At 43.7% G+C, this 27,486-nt stretch overlaps 1 protein-coding gene across 1 annotated transcript in view; it reads left to right on the forward strand.

Moving 5' to 3' along the window:
• The window catches only part of LOC133119298 (uncharacterized), a 64,430-nt gene extending 37,910 nt beyond the window's left edge, over nt 1–26,520 (forward strand). Inside the window, 6 exon segments of the mRNA XM_061229831.1 lie at nt 2,452–2,625; nt 17,293–17,466; nt 22,873–23,046; nt 25,148–25,309; nt 25,681–25,727; nt 25,881–26,520. Of these exon segments, the coding sequence (XP_061085815.1) occupies nt 2,452–2,625; nt 17,293–17,466; nt 22,873–23,046; nt 25,148–25,309; nt 25,681–25,727; nt 25,881–26,482 (1,333 nt within the window). The 3' untranslated portion in view covers nt 26,483–26,520.
• Nucleotides 26,521–27,486: the final 966 nt, after the last annotated feature.

Below are 27,486 nucleotides of genomic sequence, written 5' to 3' on the forward strand. Positions count from 1 at the left end.
GCTGGGAGCGCACGTTGTCAGAATCACATGCCCAACAATGGTCGCCTTCATTGCCATCCCACGCAATTACCAAACTGAGCAAGGCAAGGATGACTATCATTGTCAGTCATCCATGTCAGACTGATTCTTCCCAGTCCATGTGAACAGACAGCAATGCTCTGCTAAGCTCCTCTCGGAAGCTGGGAACTGATCAATTTGAACGTAAACGTAAACACATCGGCTATTGGCTACCTGTAACTTCAGATAAAGATAACGTGAAGTGGTTGGTGTGATATGTAGCCTATGGTAGTAGTGATATATTTTAGCCATTATTCTTTAAGATATGTTTTAGTTTCTTATAATTTATAAACACTTGGCTGTGAAGAAGCTCAGCCAAAAACTCGGTCTGGCTACCTCGAGTGACCAGCAGAGGTCACCCGTTAGCTATACCCACTGCTTGACCAGAGGATGCGAGGTGTGCTGAAATTTGTACATTACATTACATTATTGGCATTTGGTATATGTCCCGAAAGGAACAGTATTCATCATGCACATCTGACGCACAGACATCATCACCAGAATAAGCTGCTAGCTCGTTTATATATTGTATTGAATCTAAGGCTTGATATTGTGATGCCATTTCCCTCACATCATTAAATCTCGCCTTCGTCTGTGTTATAAACGCGTCAAGAACCTGGAAGTATGTCTGTACTTTGAAACGGCCCTGAGGATTTAACCTTGGCTCATCAGTTGACTCATCAAACCCTCTTCTTTTTTCTTTACTCGAACATCGCCATATTCTGTATTTGGCCTGCAGTAGCTCGAGCGCCAGCTACAGTTAAAGTAATTGAGGTTTTTTACGCCACTCTAACAATAAGGGGTGAGAGAACCCTCCCGAAATCACCGATGAGCCCCGCACAAGTGCTATTCAATCAAATGAATCGGATTAATCAGATGGATGCTGATATTCTTATGAAATTACAAATCTCTGTTTACAGTCCATAATAACAAAAACACATTGGTTGGACTGGGCAATGGCTCGTAGGAGCTGAGTGGTGGACATTTGTACCACAGCTGCAATGTACAGAATTGGGTCAGCACAGTTACTAATGATGAAGCAGAAACACTATGCAGAGCAGTCTGCACTCTCAAAGATCACACTGTGTAAATTTCAGGTAGAGGTAGTGAATGAATAGTAAAGTAACAGTAAATAGGCAAACAAACAAAATACACCCTCAATCAATTAAATCAGTGTTACACTGCAAATTGTAGGGATATCACACAGATAGATAGTCTGCCTAAATTAGCTATTGCACTCTGCCCAAGGGATCAGCCCAAAGTAGGTTTGTATGAATTGAAAAGACACATACAATAAAAACACAGCGACAAGTCGGAGTTTATAAACCATTCAGGAGGTCCGCGATTCAGGTTACCTGCTCCCTCTTTCATAATGCGCCACCCCCTGGTGGACCCGCAGCTATTACACGCTCCTGAATATAAATCTTAAGCGGTGATAAGGCACGTTACTAAATCAGAGGATAATAAAATACTCAAATTATAAATTAGGGAAAAACAGTGACTGACGGTTGAGCAGGAGAACACACAAAACACCGAAAGAATTTGATTTAATTCCATTACTTTCCCACTGCCACGCAAACCCCAACCCACTAATTTTAAGAGAAAATGAACAAGAGATCAGAACCTCATTCTTGTTTTATGTTCACCAAGAATGGGACGGAAGAATCCGCTTACCCCGTTTCAATATTTGCCACCCGACAACTCTCTCCGCTTGCATCGAATCACCAACAAAAGCACAGGTAAAGTGACGTATTGCCTTTGTCTAGGTCAGGGGTCAGCAACCCAGGTCCTTGAGAGCCACAGGGTGTCCTGGCTTTCGTTGTTGCTTGGCATTAATTGATCAATGAAAGTCGTTGATTACACAGTTAACTCACCTCACCTGGTTTCTTGGGTCTGAATCGGTTGCTTATTTTAAGGTGGAGACGAAAGCCAGCACACCCTGCGGCTCTCCAGGACCAGGGATGCCGACCCCTGGTCTAGGTAAACCAGGTGACTGAGGGAAGACTTATGTCCTAATGTCCCACCTGATTTTCACAGTTGTCTACAAGTTCAAGAGCTGTAGATCTATCGACTCTTTTTGAAGATAGTCAGACAGAGCTAATTTAGGTTTGCTGATCATGTTTTACTCATTTTGATTTTCAATGCAAGTTCTGTTGGGTTGGTTCTCAAAGTCTGAAAGTTCTGCCACGCCTCACAAAAAGATGCACAAAGACAAGTACACAAAATGAATCACTTGTACTTGGGTACAGCTACAGCACAAAATTAAAGCAGGGCTGCCAATAATTCTGAAAGCAGTTTTTGGGGGATTTTTCTTTTTATTATTAATTCTTTTTTTTTTTTTTTTTTTGTCTACAGTATTGTTGCGCATGTTTATGTATTCATTCTTCTTTGCAGACTGAACAGCTGTGGCCTAAGAAAGAAGTCATGTGAAATTGTGGCCTCAGTTCTCCAGTCATCAGACTCACCCCTGAGAGATCTGGACCTCAGCTACAATAACCTGAGATGTTCAGGAGTGAAGCTGCTCTGTGCTGGACTGATGAGTCCAAACAGTAAAGTACAGAGACTGGGGTGAGTAGTGTGGTGTTCTGTGTGACCTTATCTAAATAGAATTAGTGATTATGGCTGTATGCAGTGAAATGATGAAAAGCTCTTTCTCTCTCAGTTTACTACTCTGTCCATCGGCATTCTTTCTTTGTCCACATTAGTCTCATCCCTCTCTTCTTACTCATCTATCACAGCAAAGAAAAGCAGGATAAAACCTGATGAGTCTTAGGGTTGGCAGGGTTGTGGTTCCTGACAAGAATGTAAGGTTTCAGTGGAGTCTAGTATCAGGGCACAGGTGATGACTGGATGCTGGATGTCTGATTGATGTGGTAAAAGACTGATCACCTGCATAGTACAATGTTTCAAGTCTGTCACACATTACAGTCTTCATCCATCTCCACTATTCACTACCTGCTATGAACTGTTATCAAATCCTTAATTTTACCCCACTCTCTGATGAAGGGGAACTGTACTCCTCACAATACAGTACACCTCATTCCCACCTACAGAACAAGACTTTTGTGCTGTCTGTAAAGAGCTCATTCCCACCTACAGAACATGACTTTTCTGCTGACTGTGGCTATATTCTTCCTTGAATTAAATGATCAGAACACACTCTGCTGCTTTGTGAAGGCAGAAAATCTTTGCGGTTTATTCTGGCTAGCCATAATTTCCTCCTGACTTGGCTTTAATTCCTTGTTTCCTCTACCAGTTGCCTATGGTAAAATAGACTGTGTTATATGTTATAGTGTGATATTATATCAGGCAACTATTGCACTCCCAACGGAGTGCGCAACCCTGTCTAAGTTCTTAACAGTAGCATATTTACAGATTTAACGCCAATCAAGTCTGTCTTGCAGAAGCCATAGGGAAGAGGGATAAAAACATGAAGAATTCTTATTTTAACCAATGCATTTTCTTTTTTAATAATACTCGATCGACCAGCATGCCTGGACGTAAACTATATGGATTGAACTAGCCTAGACTGCTGTAACTGTGAGGTTACACTGCACCATGTCAATGTACATGTAAACCTTTAATTTGGAAATTAGGCTATTATCTAACTTACAATGTTGACATCTAACTACTAAGATGGCCCAAAATAAAGTTGAAAATGCAATTAAATTTTTCAGTACAGTTTTTATAAAAAGAAAAAAAAAGGAACAGTGTCGGTTACACAGTTAAATGTTTAAAAAATGAGATGGTATCAGTTTACAAAAACTGATTATTTGTCACATCCCTACCTCATGTAGTGTTTTTACAGTGATATGAGTGCAGTCGATCGCACTGATGACATTTGGAAACGCGCTGTAAATTGCGCTTTGGCGTTGGCTTGTTCACCTGCAGTGTAGGGAAACCGTATGTATCATTGGGTCATTCCAATTATGCCATCCCACACAGATGGCATGACAAGGCTGAATGAAACAAAATGGAAACGGAAAATCTGTGCGGTCCCTGAACACCATCTCCATCCGAAGCCTGCCATTGGCAAAGCCCTCCAACAGTGCTAAAGCAGCCATTGCGCATCATTGTGCACGGGAATCACCCAGCCCTTTTATAACCCTTTCACAAATAGTGGAATTGCTTAAAACTTTGAATCAATCAGTGTGGACAAACTGATGCCCCAAGTCCATTATGAAAATGAATTGAATGTTATATGGAGTCTAAATAATTGAGTGAAATTCTCATTAGAACATATTGTCTGTATTTCACTACTTTGCCTGCATGGTCACTACTGTCCTCTGCCTCCATAATGTGCGTACGCATGGGTCAAAGTTTCCCTAAAAGTATGCATACAAGTTTTATTTTTATGAATCCCAATTTATGCTTAAAGTGGAGTACCCACATTTCAAAAAATATATAAAATCGGCTAGCTAAAACAGACATACCATTGAATTTGCCTCTAGATCCTTCATATAGGATTTTAAGGCATCTAATGAGACCCGCTCCTTAATTTTTATGTCCTTTTACAACATGTTCCAAACAGAAGGAGCAGAATAAAGGCCCTTTTCCCCATTTACATACGGGTATTGGGAACAGACAGCATAAAAAGATCAAAGATCAAATGTAAACAATAACTTCCAGCTGTTTTCTGCAATATATAAATGCATAGGTATGACAGAAGCAGACCGAGAATTGCCTTACAAATAAGGATATACCAATTCAGTCTATGGGTGGCCAGTGCTGGCCAGCCAACCTGATCATATTAAGGTACAATGGCGAATGAGAGCTCTACAATTTTTAATGAATCTCAATGTACCACCATGAGAAACAGTGTTGATAGCATGGAGGCACTGAGAGGATGCATGCATGTAGAAAACCTCACGATAATAAAGCACAGGCAGAAAAGTCTCCTTTTAGCCTCAAAAGAAAAGACTTGTTTCTGAAGAAAAAAAAAATTCAGTTTCGTAACTAGGTGCTGAATATGTGGTTTAATAATAATAATAATAATAATAATAATAATAATAATAATAATACATTTTATTTAAAGCGCCTTTCACGTCACCCAAGGACACTGTACACTAGTGGCAAGTGGCAGTCATAAAACAACATATAGGGACACACACTATACACTTATTATAAGACACTACAAAAATGTAGACAATAAAATAAAGTATATAAAACAACAATAGGATGGGACATGGCGAGAGTGAGATGGAGTAGGGAGGAAAAGCAAGGGTGAAAAAGTGAGTTTTGAGCTTGGATTTGAAGGTGGACAGTGAGGTGATTTTCCGTAGTGCATGTGGGAGGGAGTTCCAGAGTTTGGGGCCAGCTACGCTAAACCCCTGTCATGTGCAGTGGGGGTGAGCAGGAGGTGGGTATTGGTGGAGCGTAGGGTGCGGGTTGGTTGGTATGGGGTCAGGAGGTTCGAAAGTTAAGAGGGTGCAAGATTATGTTGGGCTTTGAGAACAAGTAGAATGATTTTGAATTGAATACGGTATTGCAGAGGGAGCCAGTGTAGTTGATGGAGGATGGGAGTGATGTGTTGCCAGGGCCTAGTGCGGGTGAGAACTCTTGCAGCGTAATTTTGAATGTATTGGAGTCTGTTTAATCTCTTTCCTGAGATACCAAAGAGAAGGGCGTCACAGTAATCAAGTCTGGAGGTTATGAATGCATGGATGAGTCTCAGCAGTGGTGGGGTTAAGTGAGGGGCGGAGTTTGGAAATGTTTTTGAGGTGGAAGAAAGCTGTTTTGGTGATGTTTTTTATGTGAGTGTCAAATGAGAGGGTAGAATCAATAATGACACCAAGGTTTTTAACTTCAGAGGTAGTGGTAGTGAAATAGCCGGGGATGGATAAATGTGATAGTTTGAGTTTTTTTCAATACAGCTGGTGTGGCAATGAGTATGGCTTCTGTTTTGTCATGGTTAAGTTTGAGAAATTTCTGTGTCATCCAGGTGCTAATGGCATTGAGGCAGGTGACCAGATTGGAGGGAGGGAGTGTGTGAGAGGGCTTAGTGTGAATATAAATCTGTGTGTCGTCAGCATAGCAGTGAAAGTTTAAACCATACTGATGTAAGATGTCACCAAGGGGGAGGATGTAAATGACGAAGAGCAGGGGACCTAGGACAGAACCCTGGGGAACACCATGTGAGAGGGGTGAACTGGGGAACCTGAAATTACCTATGGAGACAAACTGTTCCCTAGCTGTGAGATATGACCTAAACCAGGAGAGTGGAGTGCCAGTGATAAGTGTTTAAAGGAGAGGCAGTCATCAATTAAGACTCATATGAGGAAACAAGCTCAATCTCTTTTCCCTGAAGAGAAACAATCAATGGTAGATTCAGTCAGTTTTTTCTTGAATTGGTAAACACCAATAGTTTTGTTTTGTCTGCATTTAAAACACATTTCAATTGACATTGCATATTTTCTACAATATCAAAAGCACTTTGCAAGTTCTGAAAGGCTTTGACAAGATTTGTAGCACAGCAATAAGTAACAGTATCATCAGCTTAAAAATGAAGAGCAAGCATCTGACACATTATGACCCAAACTATTGATATAAATAGTAAATAAGACGGGAACCAGAACTGAACCCTGCGGCACCCCCTTATGGATAGATGGCACATCTGAAGTGAGACCATCAAATCGAGTGCACTGAGCTCTCTCAGAAAGATAGTTAACAAACCAAGCAACTGCTTGCTCTGAGAGAGCTGTGTTAAGCAATCTCTGCTTCAGAATGCTTTGGTCAACTGTGTCAAGAGATCTATAAAAAGTGAGACACAGTGCTACTTATTGTCAAGCACAACAGTAATATCATTCACAGCCTTCAGGGCTGCTGTAATTGTGCTGTGTTGTTCCTTAACCTGATTGGGACGTAGATAAGATGGCGTCTGTAAATACAAAAGCTAAGTCATTCACTAATAAGAGCTTCAAGTACTTTAGCCAGTGCTGACAAATTTGAAATTGGCCTGTAATTATTTAAAAGACTCTGACCTCCCCCTTGGGAGAACATAGGCCGATTTCCAGATCCTTGAGATTTTGTGGCATTCCAGGGTAAGATTAAAACTATGTTAAAGGTTCAGCTATAATGTCAGCTGCCAATTTCAAACAGCTAGCATCTAAAAGGTCAGGACTAGCAGAGTTTCTTTGATCTAAGGCTTTAAGGGCTTTGTGCACTTCCTGTACTGAAAAGGGGGTAAAGCTGAAGGTTTGACCATTATACACAGGTTCATCAGCACAGGGTTGTATGGAAGCAGATGAGACAGAATCAAACAGAGGGGTTGAAGATATGACGTGCTCATTAAAACAGTTCAACATTTCAGATTGGTCATGAATAGCAACTGAATCATTCATTACACAAGGAGGTAAAAGAAAAGTTATTGTTCACAGACATTGACATTTGAATTTTCGAGAATCATTTAGATTTGTTGTAGTAAAACTCAGACTTGACTTTTTAGATGAAAGAAGTGCATTTGTTTCATTGTTGTCTAAAAAGTAGCCAATCAATATCAGGTCTTGATTTCCTTGCTTTAGCCCAGACTAAATAAAGTTCACAAATAAGACTTGAGAGCTCTGGTGAAAACCAAGAGTCATCCCTCCCCTGAACTCTGTACCTGCACGAAGGGGCTTGTCTACGTATGATTGTAATCAACCCATCATAAAAGAATTTCCAGGCTGTATCAACATCAGGGATTAGTTCTATCCTGCTCCAATTAAAAAGAAAAAAACCCTGGTCGATAAAATGCCTTTGATTTCTCTCATGAATAATGCACGGTTTTGTCTTTGGGATCTTAGTATTTCTAACAGCAGCAACAGCACAGTGGTCATTGCAGAAAACACCATTTGCAGAAAATTTGTGAGGAACATTCGTCAGTATTAAGTCAATAGGAGTAGCTCAAAGATTTAAAATCATCAGACACTGGTCGTAACTAATCCCAGAAGGTGGTCTATAGCAACCAACAACAGTAATACAATGGAGAAAACTGAGAGGAGCACGTCTGTGGCAAACAGTAAAATCCAACAAGGTGCTGTGGGTGATGAGAATATTGAGAAAAGGATGGCTACCAAGGCACTCTTGATATGGGTGCGTTAAAAAGCCTTTATTATACGGCTAATGCATAGGCGAGAAATGAAAAACACGCACCGTTGCGGCACACAAGCCTTCATCAGGGTGAATAAGCAGAGGTGAGGCACAGTCAGGTGTCATTTGTTGACCTGTGACGCTTTGGCTCATTAACATAAATAGCGCCAAAATCCAATGCACAGGGGAAGCCCCACATACTTATATGTGACCGTCTGAAACGTCTTCTACAACGGGAAACATTTTGGATTTTTCAGCTGAAAGCTACTGTCACGTCTGTGCCCTTCTATTTGTTTTTCCCTTTCCTATCTTCTCTCCTTTGTCTCCGGTCCTTGTTTTACCTCTCTCCCCATTGCGTGTCTCCGCCCCCCACTCCGTATATGCATTTCCTCCTTGTCTTGTCCCAGCTGTTTCTCATTGTCTCAATATCTATTCTCCAGCACCCATGCCTGTTAATGGTTTAGTTCATGAGACGGGTGCGTGGGGGTTGGACCCAAGATGCACGACTCAGAAACAATAGTAATATAAAGACCCCTCAGGGCTTTATTCGGGACGAATCCCAGGAGAGTAGTCAACACAAGCAAAGTCCATACACGTAGATCCAGCCAAACAAAAAGTAAACAAACAAAAAGCACGGTGCCGAGGGAAGAGGCAAACTCGTAGTCGGTAGACGTGCAGGGAGGTCCGGTAGCAGGAGAGCTGTCAGCGGGGCAGATGAACAGACGGACGGCAGGCAGAGGCGTAGTCGTGGGCGAAGCGGGAGTCGAAACCATGAAACAATCAGCGGGGCAAAAGTACAAAAACGGTAGGCGGGGACGTAGTCAAGAAACAAACGAAGGTCACAAAACAGAAATCAATAATCAATAGTCGATGACGGGCTTGGATCGTAACGTGTAATCAAAACAGTAAATGCTCAAGAGTTGCGTGGAAAACAGAGGCAGACAATTTCGCAGTGAACAGTTGCGCGACTGGGCTATAAATGCAGGTGTAGACAGGTGTAGACAATTAGTTAGAGCGTAGCAAGGAAATGGAAAACAGGTGCGATGGATGACAAGTTTAACAAGGAGATTAGCAATCGTTAGTAATAAACCTATCCTGCCCTAGCATTAGTAAATTAGTAAATGACATGCACGAGAAACGTAAGGTAACATGAACACATGATTAGTTTTGTTAGTTTCTACCCAATCCTGATCTAGCGTTAGTAGTTTTAGTAAATAGACAAATAGAAACAATTTAGGGAGTGAATGACAGAAGGAGAGAGAGAGAAAAGGCGGAACGCAAGGTTTGCGGAAAAACATGTAAAAGTGTATGCATAATAAGACAATACAAGACTAATACAAATGAATAAACATAAAACATGGCGAGACAGACCTGAAACGTGACAGGACCCCCCCCTTAACGACCGACTCCTGGCGGTCCTTGGAATTTATCAGGGTGGTCACGATGGAAGTCTCTGATGAGCGATTTGTCCAGAATGAGACTGGGAGCGACCCAGGAACGCTCCTCAGGGCCATAGCCCTCCCAGTCAACCAAGTATTGCACCCCACGGCCCCTCTTACGAATGTTCAAGAGTTTCTTAACAGTGAATGCAGGGTGGTTGTCAATAATGCGGGGGGGAGGTGGTGGGGGATCCGGGGGACATATGGGGTGAGAGGATACAGGCTTAATACAAGAAACATGGAAAGTGGGGTGAATCCTAAGTGAAGCAGGGAGTGAAAGTTTAACAGAGGAAGGGTTGATGATACTGTGGATCTTAAAGGGACCAATAAAGCGGGGTTGTAGCTTGTGAGAGGTGGCTTGGAGGGGAATGTCCTTAGTGGACAGCCAGACGGAGTCACCTGGTTTGTAGGCCGGAGCTGGAGTGCGGTGGCGATCAGCAAAACGCCGATTACGATCTGCCGTGCTTAGCAGCGTGGCCTTGGCATCCCTCCAAACCTTGGAGCACCGTTTCATGTGGATGGCGAGGGAGGGAACAGCGATCTCGGCTTCCTGGTCAGGAAACAGTGGAGGTTGGTAGCCCAGGGAGACCTCAAACAGAGATTTCCCGGTGGCGGCACAGGGTAAGGTGTTGTGTGCGTATTCCACCCAGGTTAGCATCTTGCTCCAGCCGGCTGGATTCTTTGCCGATACGCAGCGTAGAGCGGCCCCCAGTTCCTGATTGGCCCTCTCCGTTTGGCCATTGGACTGAGGGTGGTAGCCCGAAGAGAGGCTAGCTGTGGCCCCGAGGGCCACGCAGAACGCCTTCCAAACTTGGGAGATGAATTGGGGGCCGCGGTCAGAAACAATGTCTGAGGGAAGTCCGTGAATGCGGAATACTTCTCTCACCAGAACCTCTGCGGTCTCTTGGGCGGTGGGCAATCCAGCCAGGGGGATGAAGTGTGCCGCTTTGCTGAATCGGTCCACCACAGTGAGGATGGTGGTGTTACCTTCGGAAGGGGGAAGTCCGGTAACAAAGTCCACGCCGATGTGGCTCCAGGGTCGGCTGGGCACAGGCAGAGGTTGGAGTAGACCAGCAGGGGCTTGGTGGGAGGCCTTGCTTCTGGCACAGGTGGTACATGCCTTGATGAAGCGCCTGGTGTCAGGGATCATGGAGCTCCACCAGAATCTCCTCTTCAGCACCGCCAAGGTGCGGGTAAAGCCGGGGTGGCAGGAAAGGAGGGATGAATGGGCCCATTGCAGCACCTGTGTCCGAGCGGCTGCGGGAACGTATAGGCGTAATCCGGGGTTGGGCCTAGGATCGGGTTCATCCCGTAGAGCCCTCTGGATCACCGACTCGATCTTCCAGGTGACGGACCCAACGGTGCAGGAGGCCGGAAGGATGTTCTCTGGAACCTCACGCTCAGGACAGGTGTTAAACTGGCGAGAAAGGGCGTCAGGCTTAACGTTCTTAGAACCCGGGCGGTAGGTGAGTGAGAAGTTGAACCTCCCGAGAACAGTGCCCATCTGGCCTGTCGGGAGTTCAGCCTCTTGGCTGTCTGGAGGTATGCCAGGTTCTTGTGGTCGGTCCAAACGATGAACGGCTTCTCGGACCCCTCCAGCCAATGTCTCCACTCCTCCAACGCCAGTTTGACTGCTAGCAGCTCTCGGTTCCCAACGTCATAGTTCCTCTCCGCCGGGGACAGCTTCTTGGAGAAGAAGGCGCAGGGGTGTAGTCGGTTGTCAGCGGCCGCCACCTGAGAGAGCACTGCTCCCACCCCTGTGTCGGAAGCATCCGTCTCGACCACAAACTGGCGGGTGGGGTCGGGGTGTACCAGGATGGGAGCGGAAGAGAACAGTCTCTTGACCTTGGTGAAGGCCGTCTCAGCTTCGGAGCTCCACCGGAATGGCACCGCAGGGGATGTGAGTTTGGTTAGAGAAGAGACCACTTGACTATAGGATCTAATGAACCTTCGGTAGAAGTTGGCGAATCCCAAGAAGCGTTGGAGCTGCTTACGTGAGGTGGGTGTGGGCCAGTTGGTAACTGCCAGAATCTTCTTGGGATCCGCCCTGATCCGTCCCCTCTCAAGGATAAACCCCAGGAACTCAACTGTGTCGGAGTGGAAGACGCACTTCTCCGCCTTGACGAATAGTCTGTTCTCCAGGAGTCTCTGTAGGACTTGCCTGACGTGGTATTCATGATCCTTGGCATTGGTGGAGTAGATTAAGATGTCATCCAGGTAGACGAACACATGGCGACCCAACAAGTCCCGAAGAACATCATTCACCAGGGCCTGGAACACAGCAGGAGCATTGGTGAGGCCGAATGGCATGACCAGGTATTCAAAGTGTCCGAGAGAGGTGTTCCATTCATCGCACTCGCGGATACGGACCAGGTGGTAAGCGTTGCGGAGATCCAACTTGGTGAAGATGGTGGCCTTGTGAAGTGGGTGGAACGCGGAGTCCATCAGGGGCAGAGGATACTTGTTCCTCACCGTGATGTTGTTCAGCTCCCTGTAGTCGATGCACGGGCGTAGGGAGCCATCTTTCTTCTGAATGAAGAAGAATCCCACACCGACGGGAGAGGAAGAAGGGCGAATTAGTCCGTTAGCCAGGCAGTCACGGATGTATTTCTCCATCGCCTCCCTCTGTGGTCTGGAGACGTTGTATAGGCGACTTGAGGGAAGTGACGAACCAGGGAGGAGCTCGATGGCGCAGTCGTAGGGTCGATGAGGCGGCAAAGACTGAGCTTGTGTCTTGGAAAACACTGTGCCCAGGTCATGGTAAGGAGAGGGGACCCTCTCCAGGGAGGGTTTGGGAGTCTGTGGTAGAGCTGGCACTCCCTCTGCTGGTGGTGGGGCGGAACGCAAGCAGGACAGATGGCACTTCGGATCCCATGCTTGCACTTGGTTAGAACTCCAGTTGATCGTGGGGTTGTGTTTCTGGAGCCAGGGTAATCCCAAAATGAGTTGGTCATTAGGGGACTGGATGACGCGGAACTGGATCATCTCCCGATGGTTCCCAGAAATGATCAGTTGTAAGGGAATGGTGATTTGTGTCATGCGGCAGAAGGTCCTTCCATCCAGCGACCGCGCGTTCTCAGGGTGGGGTAGAGGGAGGGTGGGGATGTTCAGTTCAGACACCAAAACTTTGTCAATGAGATTGGCGTCCGCTCCAGAATCCACCAACGCGTTAATCCGGGTCGTTCTGTCGGGCAGAATTAAGAGAGTCGTGACCGTGGGACGATGGTTGTCTCTGTCAGACCCCTCATGTCTGTCGACAGCTCTCACCTCCACTGGTCTCCTGGTCTTGAAGGAGCACCGAGCCTGGGTGTGACCCGGCCTCCCACAGTAGAAGCACGAACCAGTGGTTCTGCGGCGTGCTCGTTCCTCGGTAGAGATCCTTGTACCGGCCCGGGACAGGTCCATGGGTTCGGATCCCTCAGACTGCTGCTCCTCCAGTCGAGGACTTGGCCCCTGCCTGGAGTAATGGTTGCCAGGAAGGATCGGGCTCTCCGACCGACGTTGTCTGGCACGGTTGTCCAGGCGGATCGTGGTGCGCACGAGCTGGTCGAACTGGGTGATGGGGTCCAGTCGCGCCAACTCGTCCTGGAGCGTCTCACTCAGGCTGGCCAGGAAGAGATTTGCCAACGCCGCATCGTTCCAGCTAGTAGCCGCCGCGAGGGTGCGGAAGTTGATGGAGTGGTCTGCCGCGGTCTTCCGTCCTTGGCGCAGAGCAATCAGTCTCTGGGATGGCTCCTGGTCGCTGGATGCGTGTTGGAAGACCTTCCGAATCTCATCGGCGAAGACTGGGTAAAGAGGAGGGAATGAATCCCCGGACCACACCGCCGTAGCCCAGTCCAACGCCCTCCCCTTGAGTAGCCCCATCACATAGCCAATCCGACGGTCGTCGCTGTTGTAGGTCTGGGGCTGTTGCCTGAACACGAAGTCGCATTGTAGAAGGAAAGCCTTGCACCTCTCAGGTTCTCCACCAAACCTCTCCGGAGGGGGTTGTTGGGGCTTTCGGAATTGGCAGGTTCCCGTGGGGTTGAGCGCTGGGGATGTGGGTGGGTGGGAAGGCTCCTCCCGTGGTTGTGGTAGGACCGCGACGGCAAGCCTCCTCATCTCCGCACACAGTTCACGAATCTCCAGGTGAAGTTCGGAGATTCCTTGTGAATGCTGCCGGACGATGGCTCCTTGTTCCTGGAGGGCGTGGAACATGGCAGTAGAGTCAGCAGGGTCCATTTTGGCAAAATTGTTCTGAGACGGGTGCGTGGGGGTTGGACCCAAGATGCACGACTCAGAAACAATAGTAATATAAAGACCCCTCAGGGCTTTATTCGGGACGAATCCCAGGAGAGTAGTCAACACAAGCAAAGTCCATACACGTAGATCCAGCCAAACAAAAAGTAAACAAACAAAAAGCACGGTGCCGAGGGAAGAGGCAAACTCATAGTCGGTAGACGTGCAGGGAGGTCCGGTAGCAGGAGAGCTGTCAGCGGGGCAGATGAACAGACGGACGGCAGGCAGAGGCGTAGTCGTGGGCGAAGCGGGAGTCGAAACCATGAAACAATCAGCGGGGCAAAAGTACAAAAACGGTAGGCGGGGACGTAGTCAAGAAACAAACGAAGGTCACAAAACAGAAATCAATAATCAATAGTCGATGACGGGCTTGGATCGTAACATGTAATCAAAACAGTAAATGCTCAAGAGTTGCATGGAAAACAGAGGCAGACAATTTCGCAGTGAACAGTTGCGCGACTGGGCTATAAATGCAGGTGTAGACAGGTGTAGACAATTAGTTAGAGCGTAGCAAGGAAATGGAAAACAGGTGCGATGGATGACAAGTTTAACAAGGAGATTAGTAATCGTTAGTAATAAACCTATCCTGCCCTAGCATTAGTAAATTAGTAAATGACATGCACGAGAAACGTAAGGTAACATGAACACATGATTAGTTTTGTTAGTTTCTACCCAATCCTGATCTAGCGTTAGTAGTTTTAGTAAATAGACAAATAGAAACAATTTAGGGAGTGAATGACAGAAGGAGAGAGAGAGAGAAAAGGCGGAACGCAAGGTTTGCGGAAAAACATGTAAAAGTGTATGCATAAACCGTGACCAGTTAACGCAACAATAAACATGCATCAAAACATAACACAAAGCGAAACTAAGACGATAACCACTAAACATAACCAGGAATATGATCGTACGAAAACATAACTAAACAACATGACGAACCTAGACTAACATAATACATGATAAGACAATACAAGACTAATACAAATGAATAAACATAAAACATGGCGAGACAGACCTGAAACGTGACAGTTCATTTGTTGGTATATTTAAGCCTGTCTTTTTCAGTTCAGTGTTGCAAGTTTGTCAGTTCTGTTTCCCCTGTGTACGGTTCTTCGCTGTTCGAACCTCTGTTTGATGTCCGTGTATATACTCTGTTCTGTCTGTTTTTATTTCTGGATTTCTGTTTTGATCCCTGCCTGGTTCTGACCACCCAAATAGTATTTCTAGGGCTTAATGAAGAAATAGATTATTCCCCTTTTTTGGAATTTGATTTGTTTAGTTTTTATTTTGGGCGAGACATGAGATTTTGTAGATTTTAATTTATGTTTGGCGATTTTTCCCACGCTTTATTACATACGTCACATACGTTTTATGTCAGATTTATGTCAGTATTTGGGGGTTCCCCTGTGTAAAGCGTCACGGGTCCACAAATACACCTGACTGTGCCTCACCTCTGCTTATTCACCCTGATGAAGGCTTGTGTGCCGCAACGTGTCGGTGCTTGTTTTTCATTTCTCACCTATGCATTAGCCGTATAATAAAGGCTTTTTAACGCAACCATATCAAGAGTGCATTGGTCGCCATTTTTTAGCTATTTCAAGATTTAGTGCCAAAAAATCTAATATTGCAAACAGATTTTGGAAAGTATGATATTAACATGAAATTTGGACTTTACAAAGACCATTAAACGCCCCTCTCTCTTGGGTTGGTCGGTACAGAAAAAATCGTAGCCATTAATAGAAGTACGCTGATTTAAAATATTTTTTGCTAAAATATGTTTCTGATAACACAATAACATCAGCATCCGTAGATTTAGCTCCGATTCGGATCATGTCTAATTTCGGAAGTAAACTGCGTACATTCAAATGAATAACACCGAGACCGGACCTACATTTAAAATCAGCTGGGGTGCTACATTTCAACACGGGGCCAGGATTTGGTTGCATATTTCCTGATATTAAAAGCAAAAGAAGAACTAAACATCTCTGTCTCGCCAAAGTGAACGAGAAAGTCAGTGTTACACTGCAAATTGTAGGGATATCACACGGAGAGATACTGTATGCCCAAATTAGCACTCTGAACAAGGCATGAATTGAAGAGACACATACAATAAAAACACAACGACAAGTCGGAGTTTATAAACCATTCAGGAAGCCCACGATTCAGGTTACCTGCTCCCCTCTTTCATAATGCGCCACCCCCTGATAGACCCGCAGCTATTACACGCTCCTGAATGTACATCTTAAGCAGTGATAAGGCACGTTACTAAATCAGAGGATAATAAAATACTAAAATTATTAATCAGGGAAAACAGTGACTGACGGCGCGCCACCTCTTACATAGTCAGGAGCAGGAGAACACACAAAACACAGTAAGAATAAGAGAGTTAGATTTAATTACTTTACTTTACCGCTGTCACGCAAACCCCAGCCCAAACGCAACCTGCATCACAACCGTAAACATAATAATTTTAAAAGAAAATAAAGAAGAGATCAGAACTTCATTTTTGACACACAAACCCATACCACATGGCAAGCGTATGTTCACCAAGAATGGGACGTAACAAACCGCTTACCCCGTTTCAATATTTGCCACCCGACAATTATCTCCGCTTGCATCGAATCGCCATCCACTCAATGCTGCGCTTGACAACTTAAGTAGTTTGTCATTGTGGCATATTGAGTGTAGAAAACAAACCTATAAAAACTGAAGGGGTGAACGCTTTCAGTATCTAGTCTTGATTCTTGCCTTTTGAGTGCCATGGATTCTGTTATTGGCTTTTTTTTCTGTTAGGACCAGAATTGTGCCAATTGAAGTCAAGAAAGCCATTAAAAACATTGTTAAGGGCAGAGAAAAAAAAAAAAAACAGTCAAAGACATCAGTGATGCAATAGGCCTACTGAAAAAAACTGTTTGAAACATCAAACAGTTACAGTATCAGAAGGTAGTTGAATGTATCTGATATATTTTAAAGTTCTGCTACGCCTCACAACTAAAGACAAGCAAATACACGTACACAAAAGGAATCACTTGTACTTGGGTACAGCTACAGCACAAAATTAAAGCAGGGGTGCCAATAAATGTGAAAGCAGTTTTTGGGGGATTTTTCTTTTTATTATTAATTCGTGTTTTTTATTTGAATTCTTTTGTGTCTACAGTATTGTTGTGCATGTTTATGTAGGGAGCCCACAGGATATGAGCATGTCGTGTATGTCAGTCCGCCTTTAACTGTGTTAGCTTGCAATGCTGTGGGAAGTTTGTCACAGAAAACCAAAAGGAAAAAAGCTAACTCCCTGGCCTCTGTGACAGATGTGTGTTATATTTTACATCTTACCATTAACTGTGCCAAATGTCCCACAGCATTCCAAACTAACTCACTGTCCACTCTGAAAGATGTTATCATTTACATCCTACCTCACCTTTTTATTCTATAATGTATTCATTCTTCTTTACAGACTGAACAGCTGTGACCTAAGTGAGGAGTCATGTGAAATATTGGCCTCAGCTCTCCAGTCATCAAACTCACCTCTGAGAGATCTGGACCTCAGCTGCAATAACCTGGGAGATGCAGGAGTGAAGCTGCTCTGTGCTGGACTGATGAGTCCAAACTGTAAACTACAGGGACTGGGGTGAGTAGTGCGGTGTTCTGTGTGACCTTAACTCAATAGAATTAATGATTATGGCTCTATGCAGTGAAATGATGAAAAGCTCTTTCTCTCTCAGTTTACTACTCTGACCATCGGCATTCTTTCTTTGTCCACATTAGTCTCACCCCTCTCTTCTTACTCCTCTATCACAGCAAAGAAAAGCAGGATAAAACCTGATGAGTCTTAGGGTTGCCAGGTTTGTGGTTCCTGACAAGAATGTAAGGTTTCAGTGGAGTCTGTAGTATCAGGGCACAGGTGATGACTGGATGTTGGATGTCTGATTGATGTGGTAAAAGACTGACCACCTGCATAGTAAAATGTTTCAGGTCTGTCACACAATACAGTCTTCATCCATCTCCACTATTCACTACCTGCTATGAACTGTTATCAAATCCTTAATTTTACCCCACTCTCTGATGAAGGGGAGCTGTACTCCTCACAATACAGTACACCTCACTCTCACCTACAGAACAGGACTTTTCTGCTGACTGTAAAGAGCTCATTCCCACCTACAGAACAAGACTTTTGTGCTGACTGTAAGGAGCTCATTCCCACCTGCAGAACAGGACTTTTGTGCTGACTGTAAGGAGGTGCTGCAGCCACACAGCCGCTGGGCCTTGAGCAATTGTCTCCTGCTTAGTCTAATCACCTGTACTGCAGTTTAATTTGTGTAGCGCTTTTAATAGAAGACAGTCACTAAGATGCTTTTCACCGTCAAAAAGTGGCGAGAAAAAACTCCCCAATGGGAAATCTCTGAAGGAACCTGGCTATAGAGGGGGAGCCCATCCTCTGCTGGCTGGCAAGGTGTAAAGTAAGGGTAGAATGGATATAACAGAAATGTGATACGAAATCTATCACAGCCAGTCAAATGGGCTGAACAGGTCACAGTCTGAGCACATTGAAATTGAAAATTTCACTGAATTGACTTAATCCATGCAGAGAAATATGTGTGAATTTGTGCATTTTCCATTCTTCATGAGATCATTTACATATGTTCAAAAAGTGTGATGATACAAAAGGAAAGGATTTGCCTGTGGTACAGTGCTTAAGAGAAGGTACCACAGGTGAATAGAACCAACCTGACCTATATACAGTCCGTAAGTATTTGGACAGTGGTACAAGTTTTGGCTCGGTACTCCAGTGCATGTGTAATGAAAGATGGCGTTAAAAGTGCAGACTGTTGTCTTTATATTGAGGGTATTTGCATCCATATCTATGTAGGAATTACAGCCCTTTTTATGCATGGTCCCCGATTTCATTTCAGTTGGAACAAATGGCTTTCCAGGTGTTTCTGATTAGTCAGTGAACATATGTGTCGCTCTTTCGAAGTATATCCGTGCCAAAATCTGCATTTTCATTTTGGCGCGCAGATGCTTCCTTATAGCACAGCCTACAATAGTGATCTGTTAATCATTAATTGTGTTGTTATTCATTTGGTTAAACCATAGAACAAAACTACCATTCCCATAATTCTGGGGGAGACAAAATGGTGGAGGAATGGAGCTGGCATCATTAGGAGAGAGCTGAGGAAACTTTTCAATAGCTAATCGATTTCTTAACCATAAATTCAGCAACTCATGTTTGTAAGACATGTGGCTAGGTGTTTACTAAGTTAATAAGGCTGCAGTTGTTTGGAGATAATGCTTATTTGCGACTGACGCACACATGAAACTTTAATGGATCTCAATTGGCATTACGGCAGTCCAAGAAACAAATTCAGGCTGTTGTTCCTCTGCACGAAGATCACTTCCGCTCCAATAGACGGTGGTAATGTACGGATTAATTATAACAGATTTTTCCCCTCCTTTTAATCTGTAGTCATGCACGACAAACATTTCAGCAACATATTTTTTTTTAGCTCCGAGAACTGATCAAACGCGCCAACGACATGCATGCAAGAATATTTTTCTTTTTGTTTAAAACTAAACTCGAAATTGGTCGGTGGTTCGATCCCCGGTGTAGCCGCAATGAGAGCCACACAGCCGCTGGGCCTTGAGCAATTGTCTCCTGCTTAGTCTAATCACCTGTACTTAACTCCTTAAATTAAGGCCTAGTGGACTTCAACATCTGCCACATTCAATAAACCCAGGGCCAGATCGCAGATTAGGGTTACATTGTGAGAGCTTACAGTATTTAGTTTCGATTCGAGGCGTTTGATTGCCTTTGAAAGTTTTTTGTATTTTTTTCATCAATTGATAAAGTTGATCGTATGCTCACGTCCTCCTGGTCCGCAACACATTTGAACTCTAACCAAAGGTATTAACATTTTTATTTGACGACAACTTTTCAGACGGTCCATAAATATGAACAGTCCGAGCCACAAAAATGAAGAATGTTTGCGAACATATAAATATTAAAAAATAAATGGGCTCAATGGACGAATTAAATGTTGTGCCTTTATGTTGGAAGGTCTCTCGTCATAATGTCGGGAGCGGGAAAAGCACCAGCTGACTCCCGCCCCCTCCACAGGTTCCTATTCTTATGGCTCCGGTCCTGGTCCGCCCGTTGCTTTTCCGCCGCGTGGAAGACCTCGTCAGGGTGAGTGTAGTCCCACTGCGTCTTTCCTCCAAGTCGCGCGGTCTTTGCCGCGGCACCAGTCCGACTCCACACCGCGCTGCTCTACCGGAATCGCCCAGCGCTGGTCCCACTTGCGAATACTATCGCCCGTGTAGCGTCCACAATTTCCCGGGGCTGTCAGCCAGCTAACCACCGCCAATGCGGGAGACAGCCGAAACAAAAAAAAAAAGAAACACAACGAACTGAACTATAATCAGTTAAAATTCCGTTCGCGGAACCCAACATTCAACCCCGGCGTCTCTCTCACGTCTGCCCCTTACCTGCTTCTTTTAAACCTGACTTATTAGCCCAACGGGAAACAGCTGCGTCACGCCCCCAAACCCGAGCCGGCACGTCACATGCGTGGATCCATGTGCACACCGAGCCCCACCCAACTCTGGCAAATCCAGCCCAGCCTCCAGGCTCTTGACAATAACACCCGTATCCTGCGATGTGTTATTATTGCAGGCTAATATCGCTAAGTTCTTGACGAAAGTGTTGCGTAATATTAAAATTGCGATGAAAAATCAAACAAAGCGTTGTGCTGCGTTCTCTGACCTAACTTGATTAGGAAACGGTTATTTTGAACACTATTGTCTGTTTTTTTGAAGTGATTGAAGTCGGAAAATCTAATTTAGAACATAACCTTATCGCATTATTGGGGAGGGTTCAAAACGATTATGGGCCAATGGCAAATTAAATCTTCCCGTTTAGAATAAAATATATAGGTAAAATTATGCTAATTAACTTGATTTTTACCTCCATTAGAATGATATTTAGTCATTTCCAAAATTTTATTTTCAGCAAATGTGTTCATATATTTTCACAAAGTCACAAAGGTCATATCGGATATCGGATTTTTTTTTGTTCCTTTTATTATCACTATATAGTTAACGGGTCAATATTGTATGTGAAACCAGACCATGTGGGACCACTACCACTACGTATGTAGTGCCCTGGAAATACAGCATTTAGTAGCCTACGATGTATTTTATTTTTTTAAAATACACATCTAAAAAGGTACCATATATAGTCTCACTATATCAAAATGAAGATGTCGGAATTACTGGAGGCATTTCAGAGTGGATTAAATTTGGAGATGATACCAAACTGGGAGGGTTTGCGAACAGTTTGGAATCTACCATAATAATTCACGAGGATTTAAACGGAATCCAGAAGTGGGTGGAAACCTGGGAAATGAAATTGAACGTAGCTAAGCACCTCTGGCTCTGCTTCAGCTGTTAGCGGGTGTAGTTTCGCAGCAGGTCTGAGCAATAATATCATTACTGGTTAGGAAGTTGGACATTCTTTTGTTGACTGGTATTTTATTTTATTTACCGGTGCATATATAAATTGTCTGTGACAGTGGTAGACTTCATGAGGTAATGTAACATAAAGCTATGTTCAACAGTAACAACGGTGGAGGGGAACAATTTGCGGTGAACGTTTTTTGACGAGTGATGGCTATAAGCTGTGTACAATTGTATTTTGATAAAATGAACAAAGCTTACAGTAAACCAGCTATCATAGCCGCGGTAACCGACCGACTCTTCTGCCACATTTTAAACAATGTCGTCATGGTTACTGGTTACTGTCATACCATACCATACCAGGCCACAGATAAATGGCGAAGAACGTAATTTTGAATTTAGCTTAGTGAATATTTCAAAATGAATGGCCAGAATACTAAGTCATCATATTTAAATTACTTTTAGTTGACAATGTACACCCCCTATCTGTGTCAATATCCACGATATACCACAGGTTTGAGTTCCATAAGACTTTTATACGACAATTATTACATTTATCTTTAGAAATGTTCACAAAAGAAGGACATGACAAACTTTATATAAATGTATTTTTAATGGAACTATGTTTTATGGTGAATGTATTCTTCCTGAACAGTCGTTTATTGGTTGATAAGCAACGGTATTGCTAACGCTATTGCAATAATACTGCACTAACTTTAGCAAGCTTGCTACTTTACGTTACACCTGATGACACTGACACAAGTCATTTGTGTAAACGTTTATCTGGACACATTCACTGAATGTTACTGAAATAATTCATAGGTCGTCATGAGTCATTTGCTTCAGCAGGCTTTGGTGGTCTTGCCGACAATCGCTGAGAAGGTCAAAGGACAAAATAACTCATTTTGTTTTACTTTGGGAGGCTACTAGCGACGTGATGATAACATGAAGTTAATTTAGGTTACAAAGTAGATAACGGTGATCTAAACGCAGAGTAAAATGAAAAGTTTTGTGATCATCGTGGATATTGGCGCGGCTTGAACGCAAACTGACCAATGGAGACAATGGACCAGACGTATCCCTTATATAAATGGTTACAAGACTAGGAGAAAAATAACTGTCCATTAACAGTTATTTTTATCCATTTATGTGTAATGATGAATGTTGAACTTTTTAAAAATGCATATATGTTTGCTGACCGAAGAACATATCACGGGGGATCCCCACAGTGATCATATGAGCACTGTTTCTTGTGTTTGCAGATGTTTGCTAATCAGATTCATCATAGAGAAAATGTTTGGTAATGAAATACTTGCAGTAGGTTCCAAACCTTAATCTTTTGTTGGTTAATGAAGCTAAAGAATTGCCTTAGAATTTGGTGGATTAATTTATTAAATAATTTCATAATAATTTATGAATGTAATTTACACAACCATCTCCCTGTTTTTTGTATGTAGCACTCAGGGATGCATAGGCACATAGGAAATTACATATGTATGAACTGCCAAGGTGAACATTATTACAATCACCAGTGAATTTTAATGTTTGTGTGTGTGTCCATGTGTATGTGGTTTTTCCACAGGCTGGGTTGGTGTAATCTCACAGAGGGCTGCTGTGATGTTCTGGCCTCAGTCTTGCGTTCTCCTCACTCAGAGCTGAGTGATCTGGAGCTCAGAGACAATGAGCTGCAGGATTCAGGAGTGAGAGGGCTCTCTGCTGGACTGGAGGACCCACACTGTAAACTGCAGAGACTGGGGTGAGTACAAATACAAACCCTTCAATCGGGGTTGGAAATGTACATTTTTTTAAACGGGCATTTTCAAAATAAATGTGGGGAATTTACATAGTAACATTTCAGCTTTTTAAAAAACAATTGTAGTGACCAACTAGTATCATGTGCAATTGGCATCAGTATAAGTTAAAACTAGGAGATTGTGGTCTCACAGAATTTTTGATCAAGAAGCGATCCATAGTACATATGAGATTGGTAATGCAATGATCACATTTATCTATGATGGGGATTATGTAGGTGCACAGACCTCCTTTCCATTTTCGTTTCCAAATATAAACACAAGAAGATCATTCTATATTACAGTATATTACATTACATTATTGGCATTTGGCAGACGCTCTTAGCGACGTACAGTTGATTAGACTAAGCAGGAGACAATCCTCCCCTGGAGCAATGCAGGGTTAAGGGCCTTGCTCAAGGGCCCAACGGCTGTGCAGATCTTATTTTGGCTACACCGGGGATTGAACCACCGACCTTGCATGTCCCAGTCATTCACCTTAACCACTACGCTACAGGCCGCCTATCGTAGGCTATAATATAAAATAATATAGTAAAATAATGATATTCTATATGAATAATTATGGCTGTGTGTTTGTCAGGGAAGTGACGTATTCTGTGATTTCTGGGCAAACATCACATCACATTACATTTTATTCAGCAGACACTTTTATCCAAAGCGATGTACAAAAAAAAGGGTAAATCAAGTCAGAACAAACAACATAACAGGTCCGATAAGGTACAATTTGCATAGGACGGTTATAAAGCAATGAACATAAGTCTAGTACGCAAGGTAGATAGGCCAGGTCTGTAAGTAATAAGGTCAGAAACTACAGTTCTGAGACAAATACACACGTGAAAGTCCTAGATTAAAGTAGATAATACAACACAGGGCTAAAGTCTGAGGCTGGTGAAGATAAGTGACAATAGATTAGCAGACTCCCACAGAGGAGTCAAGGTACAGTGTGAAGAGGTGAGTCTTCAGACTGTGGTAGAAAATGGGCAGCTGGCATTTGGACATTCCTCGGCTGTGTCCCAATCGGGGCTCTTGCCTAATTGCCTTATTCGGAGGTGGTCCCTGTCTTTGGCATCTCTGGTTTCCCTGTTTTCGTGCCTTCTGTGATTTTTCGACAGTTTTGCACGGCAACTATCAACCTTATAGTTGCCTTATATACAGTGGGAGCAATAATTATTTGATCCCTTGCTGATTTGGTAGGTTTGCCCACTTACAAAGAATGGAACTGTGTAGAATTTTAATCATAGGTACATTTTAACATTGAGAGACAGAATATCACAAAATAATCCACAATAACAACATCATATAAATTTAATAAATTTAATATCATATTTTCACATGAAATAAGTATTTGATCCATAGAACAATAGGACTTAATACATGGTGGAGAAACCTTTGTTGGCAAGCACAGAGGTCAGACGTTTGTTGTAGTTTTTCACCAGGTTTGCACAGATCTTGGGAGGAATTGGAGACTGGCTAGGCCACTCCAGGACCTTAATATACTTATTTTTGAGCCACTCCTTGGTCATATGTTTTGGGTCATTGTCATGTTGGAAGACCCATCCACGACCCATTTTCAATGCTCTCACTGAGGGAAGGAGGTTGTCGCCCAAAATGTCTAATAATTGCTCCAACACTTGTCAACTTTTCACCAAGCTGCTTGCTTATTTTCTTGTAGCCCATCCCAGCCTTGTGCAGGTTTGTAAAATAATTTGTTTGTTCAAGTACAGAGTTATCATAACCATATTTTCAGAAGAAATTTCTGTTTAATGGCAGTACAAGATTAAATTGTATGTGATGTCGGCATATTTGAACTTAAACTTAACAAAATGCTTAAGAAAAAAGGCATGTATTAGAGATTAATTTAACATTTTAAAATGCACCAAATTGGCCTACTACTTACATTTTGGGGAACACTGTCAATGTTTTGTAAGGTGTGACACACACAGCTCTGTTAGTTTATGTGAATGTGCTGTAAGGTGTGTGAGACACACAGCTCTGTTAGTTTATGTGAATATGCTATAAGGTGTGTGTGTGTTCTTCTCTCTGCAGGCTGTCAGGCTGTAGAGTCACACCGAGAGGCTGTGATTCTATGGCTTCAGCTCTGTGTTCAAACCCCTCACACCTGAGAGAGCTGGACCTGAGATACAATCACCCAAGACGCTCAGGAGTGAGAGCGCTGTCTGCTGCTAAACGGGACGCACTCACACTGCTGTAAGTACACACACACTCACTCTGCTGTAAGTACACACACACACACACACACTGCTGTAAGTACACACACACACACACTCACACTGCTGTAAGTACACACACACACACACACTGCTGTAAGTACACACACACACACACACTCACACTGCTGTAAGTACACACACACACACACTCACACTGCTGTAAGTACACACACACACTCACACACACTGCTGTAAGTATACACACACACACACATACACACACACTGCTGTAAGTACACACACAGACACACACGCACACGCACTCACACCGCTGTAAGTACGCACACACGCACGCACGCTCGCTCACTCACTCACTCACTCACTCACTTTGTTCTGTGTTTCTTACAGTGCGGAACATGGAGGAAAGAACAGGATCAAACCAGGACCCAGGAAATGTGAGTCTTTATCGATGCAGAACACTTTCCATAGATACACATTGTAGTGTGTGTGTGTGTGTGTGTGTGAGCGACTTCATCAAAAAATCTCTCACTCACATAATGAGGTGAATATGAATAATAATTAATGTCATTAATGTCTCTGGTGTGCAGACGGCTGTTGGCTCACACTGGATCCAGACACAGCACACAGAGAGCTGTCTCTGTCTGAGGGGAACAGGAAGGTGAGAGAGACACCGGGGAGAGAGGAGCCATATCCTCATCCAGAGAGATTTCAATCTGAGCCCCAGGTTCTGTGCAGAGAGAGTGTGGGTGAGCGCTGTTACTGGGAGGCTGAGTTCAGTGTGTCTGAGGGGGGAGGGGTTCATATAGCAGTGACATATAAAGGAATCCGCAGGAAAGGACGGGATCTTGACTGTGGGTTTGGATGGAATAAAATCTCCTGGAGTCTGGAGTATGATAAACACAGTTTCTCTGTCTGGCACAATAATAACCGCACAGACCTACCTGCCCGCCCTTCCCCCTACCACAGAGCAGGAGTGTGTGATGATGGTGCTGGTGCAGGAGTGTGTGTGTACAGGGTAGGAGTGTATGTGGACCGTCCGGCTGGCACTCTGTCCTTCTACAGCGTCTCTGACTCTGACACACTGACCCTCCTGCACACATTCCACACACACTTCACTCAACACACACCCCTCTGTGCTGGGTTTAGAGTGTGGGAGGGCTGCTCAGTGTCCCTCTGCCAACTGGAGTAGACACTCACACACACACACACACACATACATACACACACACACACCTCCACCACACCCACACACACACACACACACCTCCACCACACCCACACACATAATACACACACACACACGCACACACACACACACACACACACAGTCACTCTAACACACACACACACACACACACACATTTTTTCTATATTAAAAATCATATTGTATATAGTCATGGTGTGTTTATGTACATTAGATGATTAAAACATGAGTATAACATTTAAGAGTGTGATTCTGGTGAAAGATGGTAAAAGGCTTTTGAGGTAATAATTCTGTCTCCTGTACCTGTGTCTTTGTATAAAGGTTTACTGTATTTTACTAGTTTTTACAGTTGATTTCATTCATTTTCCCAAGAGTTCCAGTGTGCAAAGTTGTGTGGGTGAATCCAGCTCAAAGGGAGAATGCAGAATGATCACTGCAGTGTACTTATTTCCTTTCATTATTGTGAACAGTAATGTATTTAGTTTCCTTATTTATTGTGTCATGATTTCTTTGTCTGAACCTGTTCCTGTAAAATCTGTATGTGATTAAACCTGAATTATAGAAACATTGAAGATCTTTCTGTTATTTATTACTGTGGACCTGATGCTACAGTAGTACTTATTTCATATTCTGTATGGGTTTATGTTTGTGCTCAAAATGAGTAGATCAGGACGGGGCTAAAATCAGTTCAATGAATGACATTCATCTACAGTAGTGTAAATTAACTCTAGTATAAGAAACACACACTGAAGGAGCATAGCCTCCCCAGGGCCAGTATCCTGCTGCACACACTGAAGGAGCGTAGCCTAGCAAACCATTTATCGATGTGATCAGGTGGACTGTGTGTGTGTGTGTGTGTGTGTGTGTGTGTGTGTGTGCGCGCGCGCGCATCCATGTGTGTATTTGTGCGTCTGTCTGTATGTGTGTATTTGTACTCTGCCTGTGTGTGTATTAGTTTGTGTTGTGTGTGTCCGTGAGTGTATTTGTGT

Source organism: Conger conger, chromosome 19 (assembly GCF_963514075.1).
Source record: "Conger conger chromosome 19, fConCon1.1, whole genome shotgun sequence".
In the NCBI taxonomy this organism is placed as follows: Eukaryota; Metazoa; Chordata; class Actinopteri; order Anguilliformes; family Congridae; genus Conger; species Conger conger.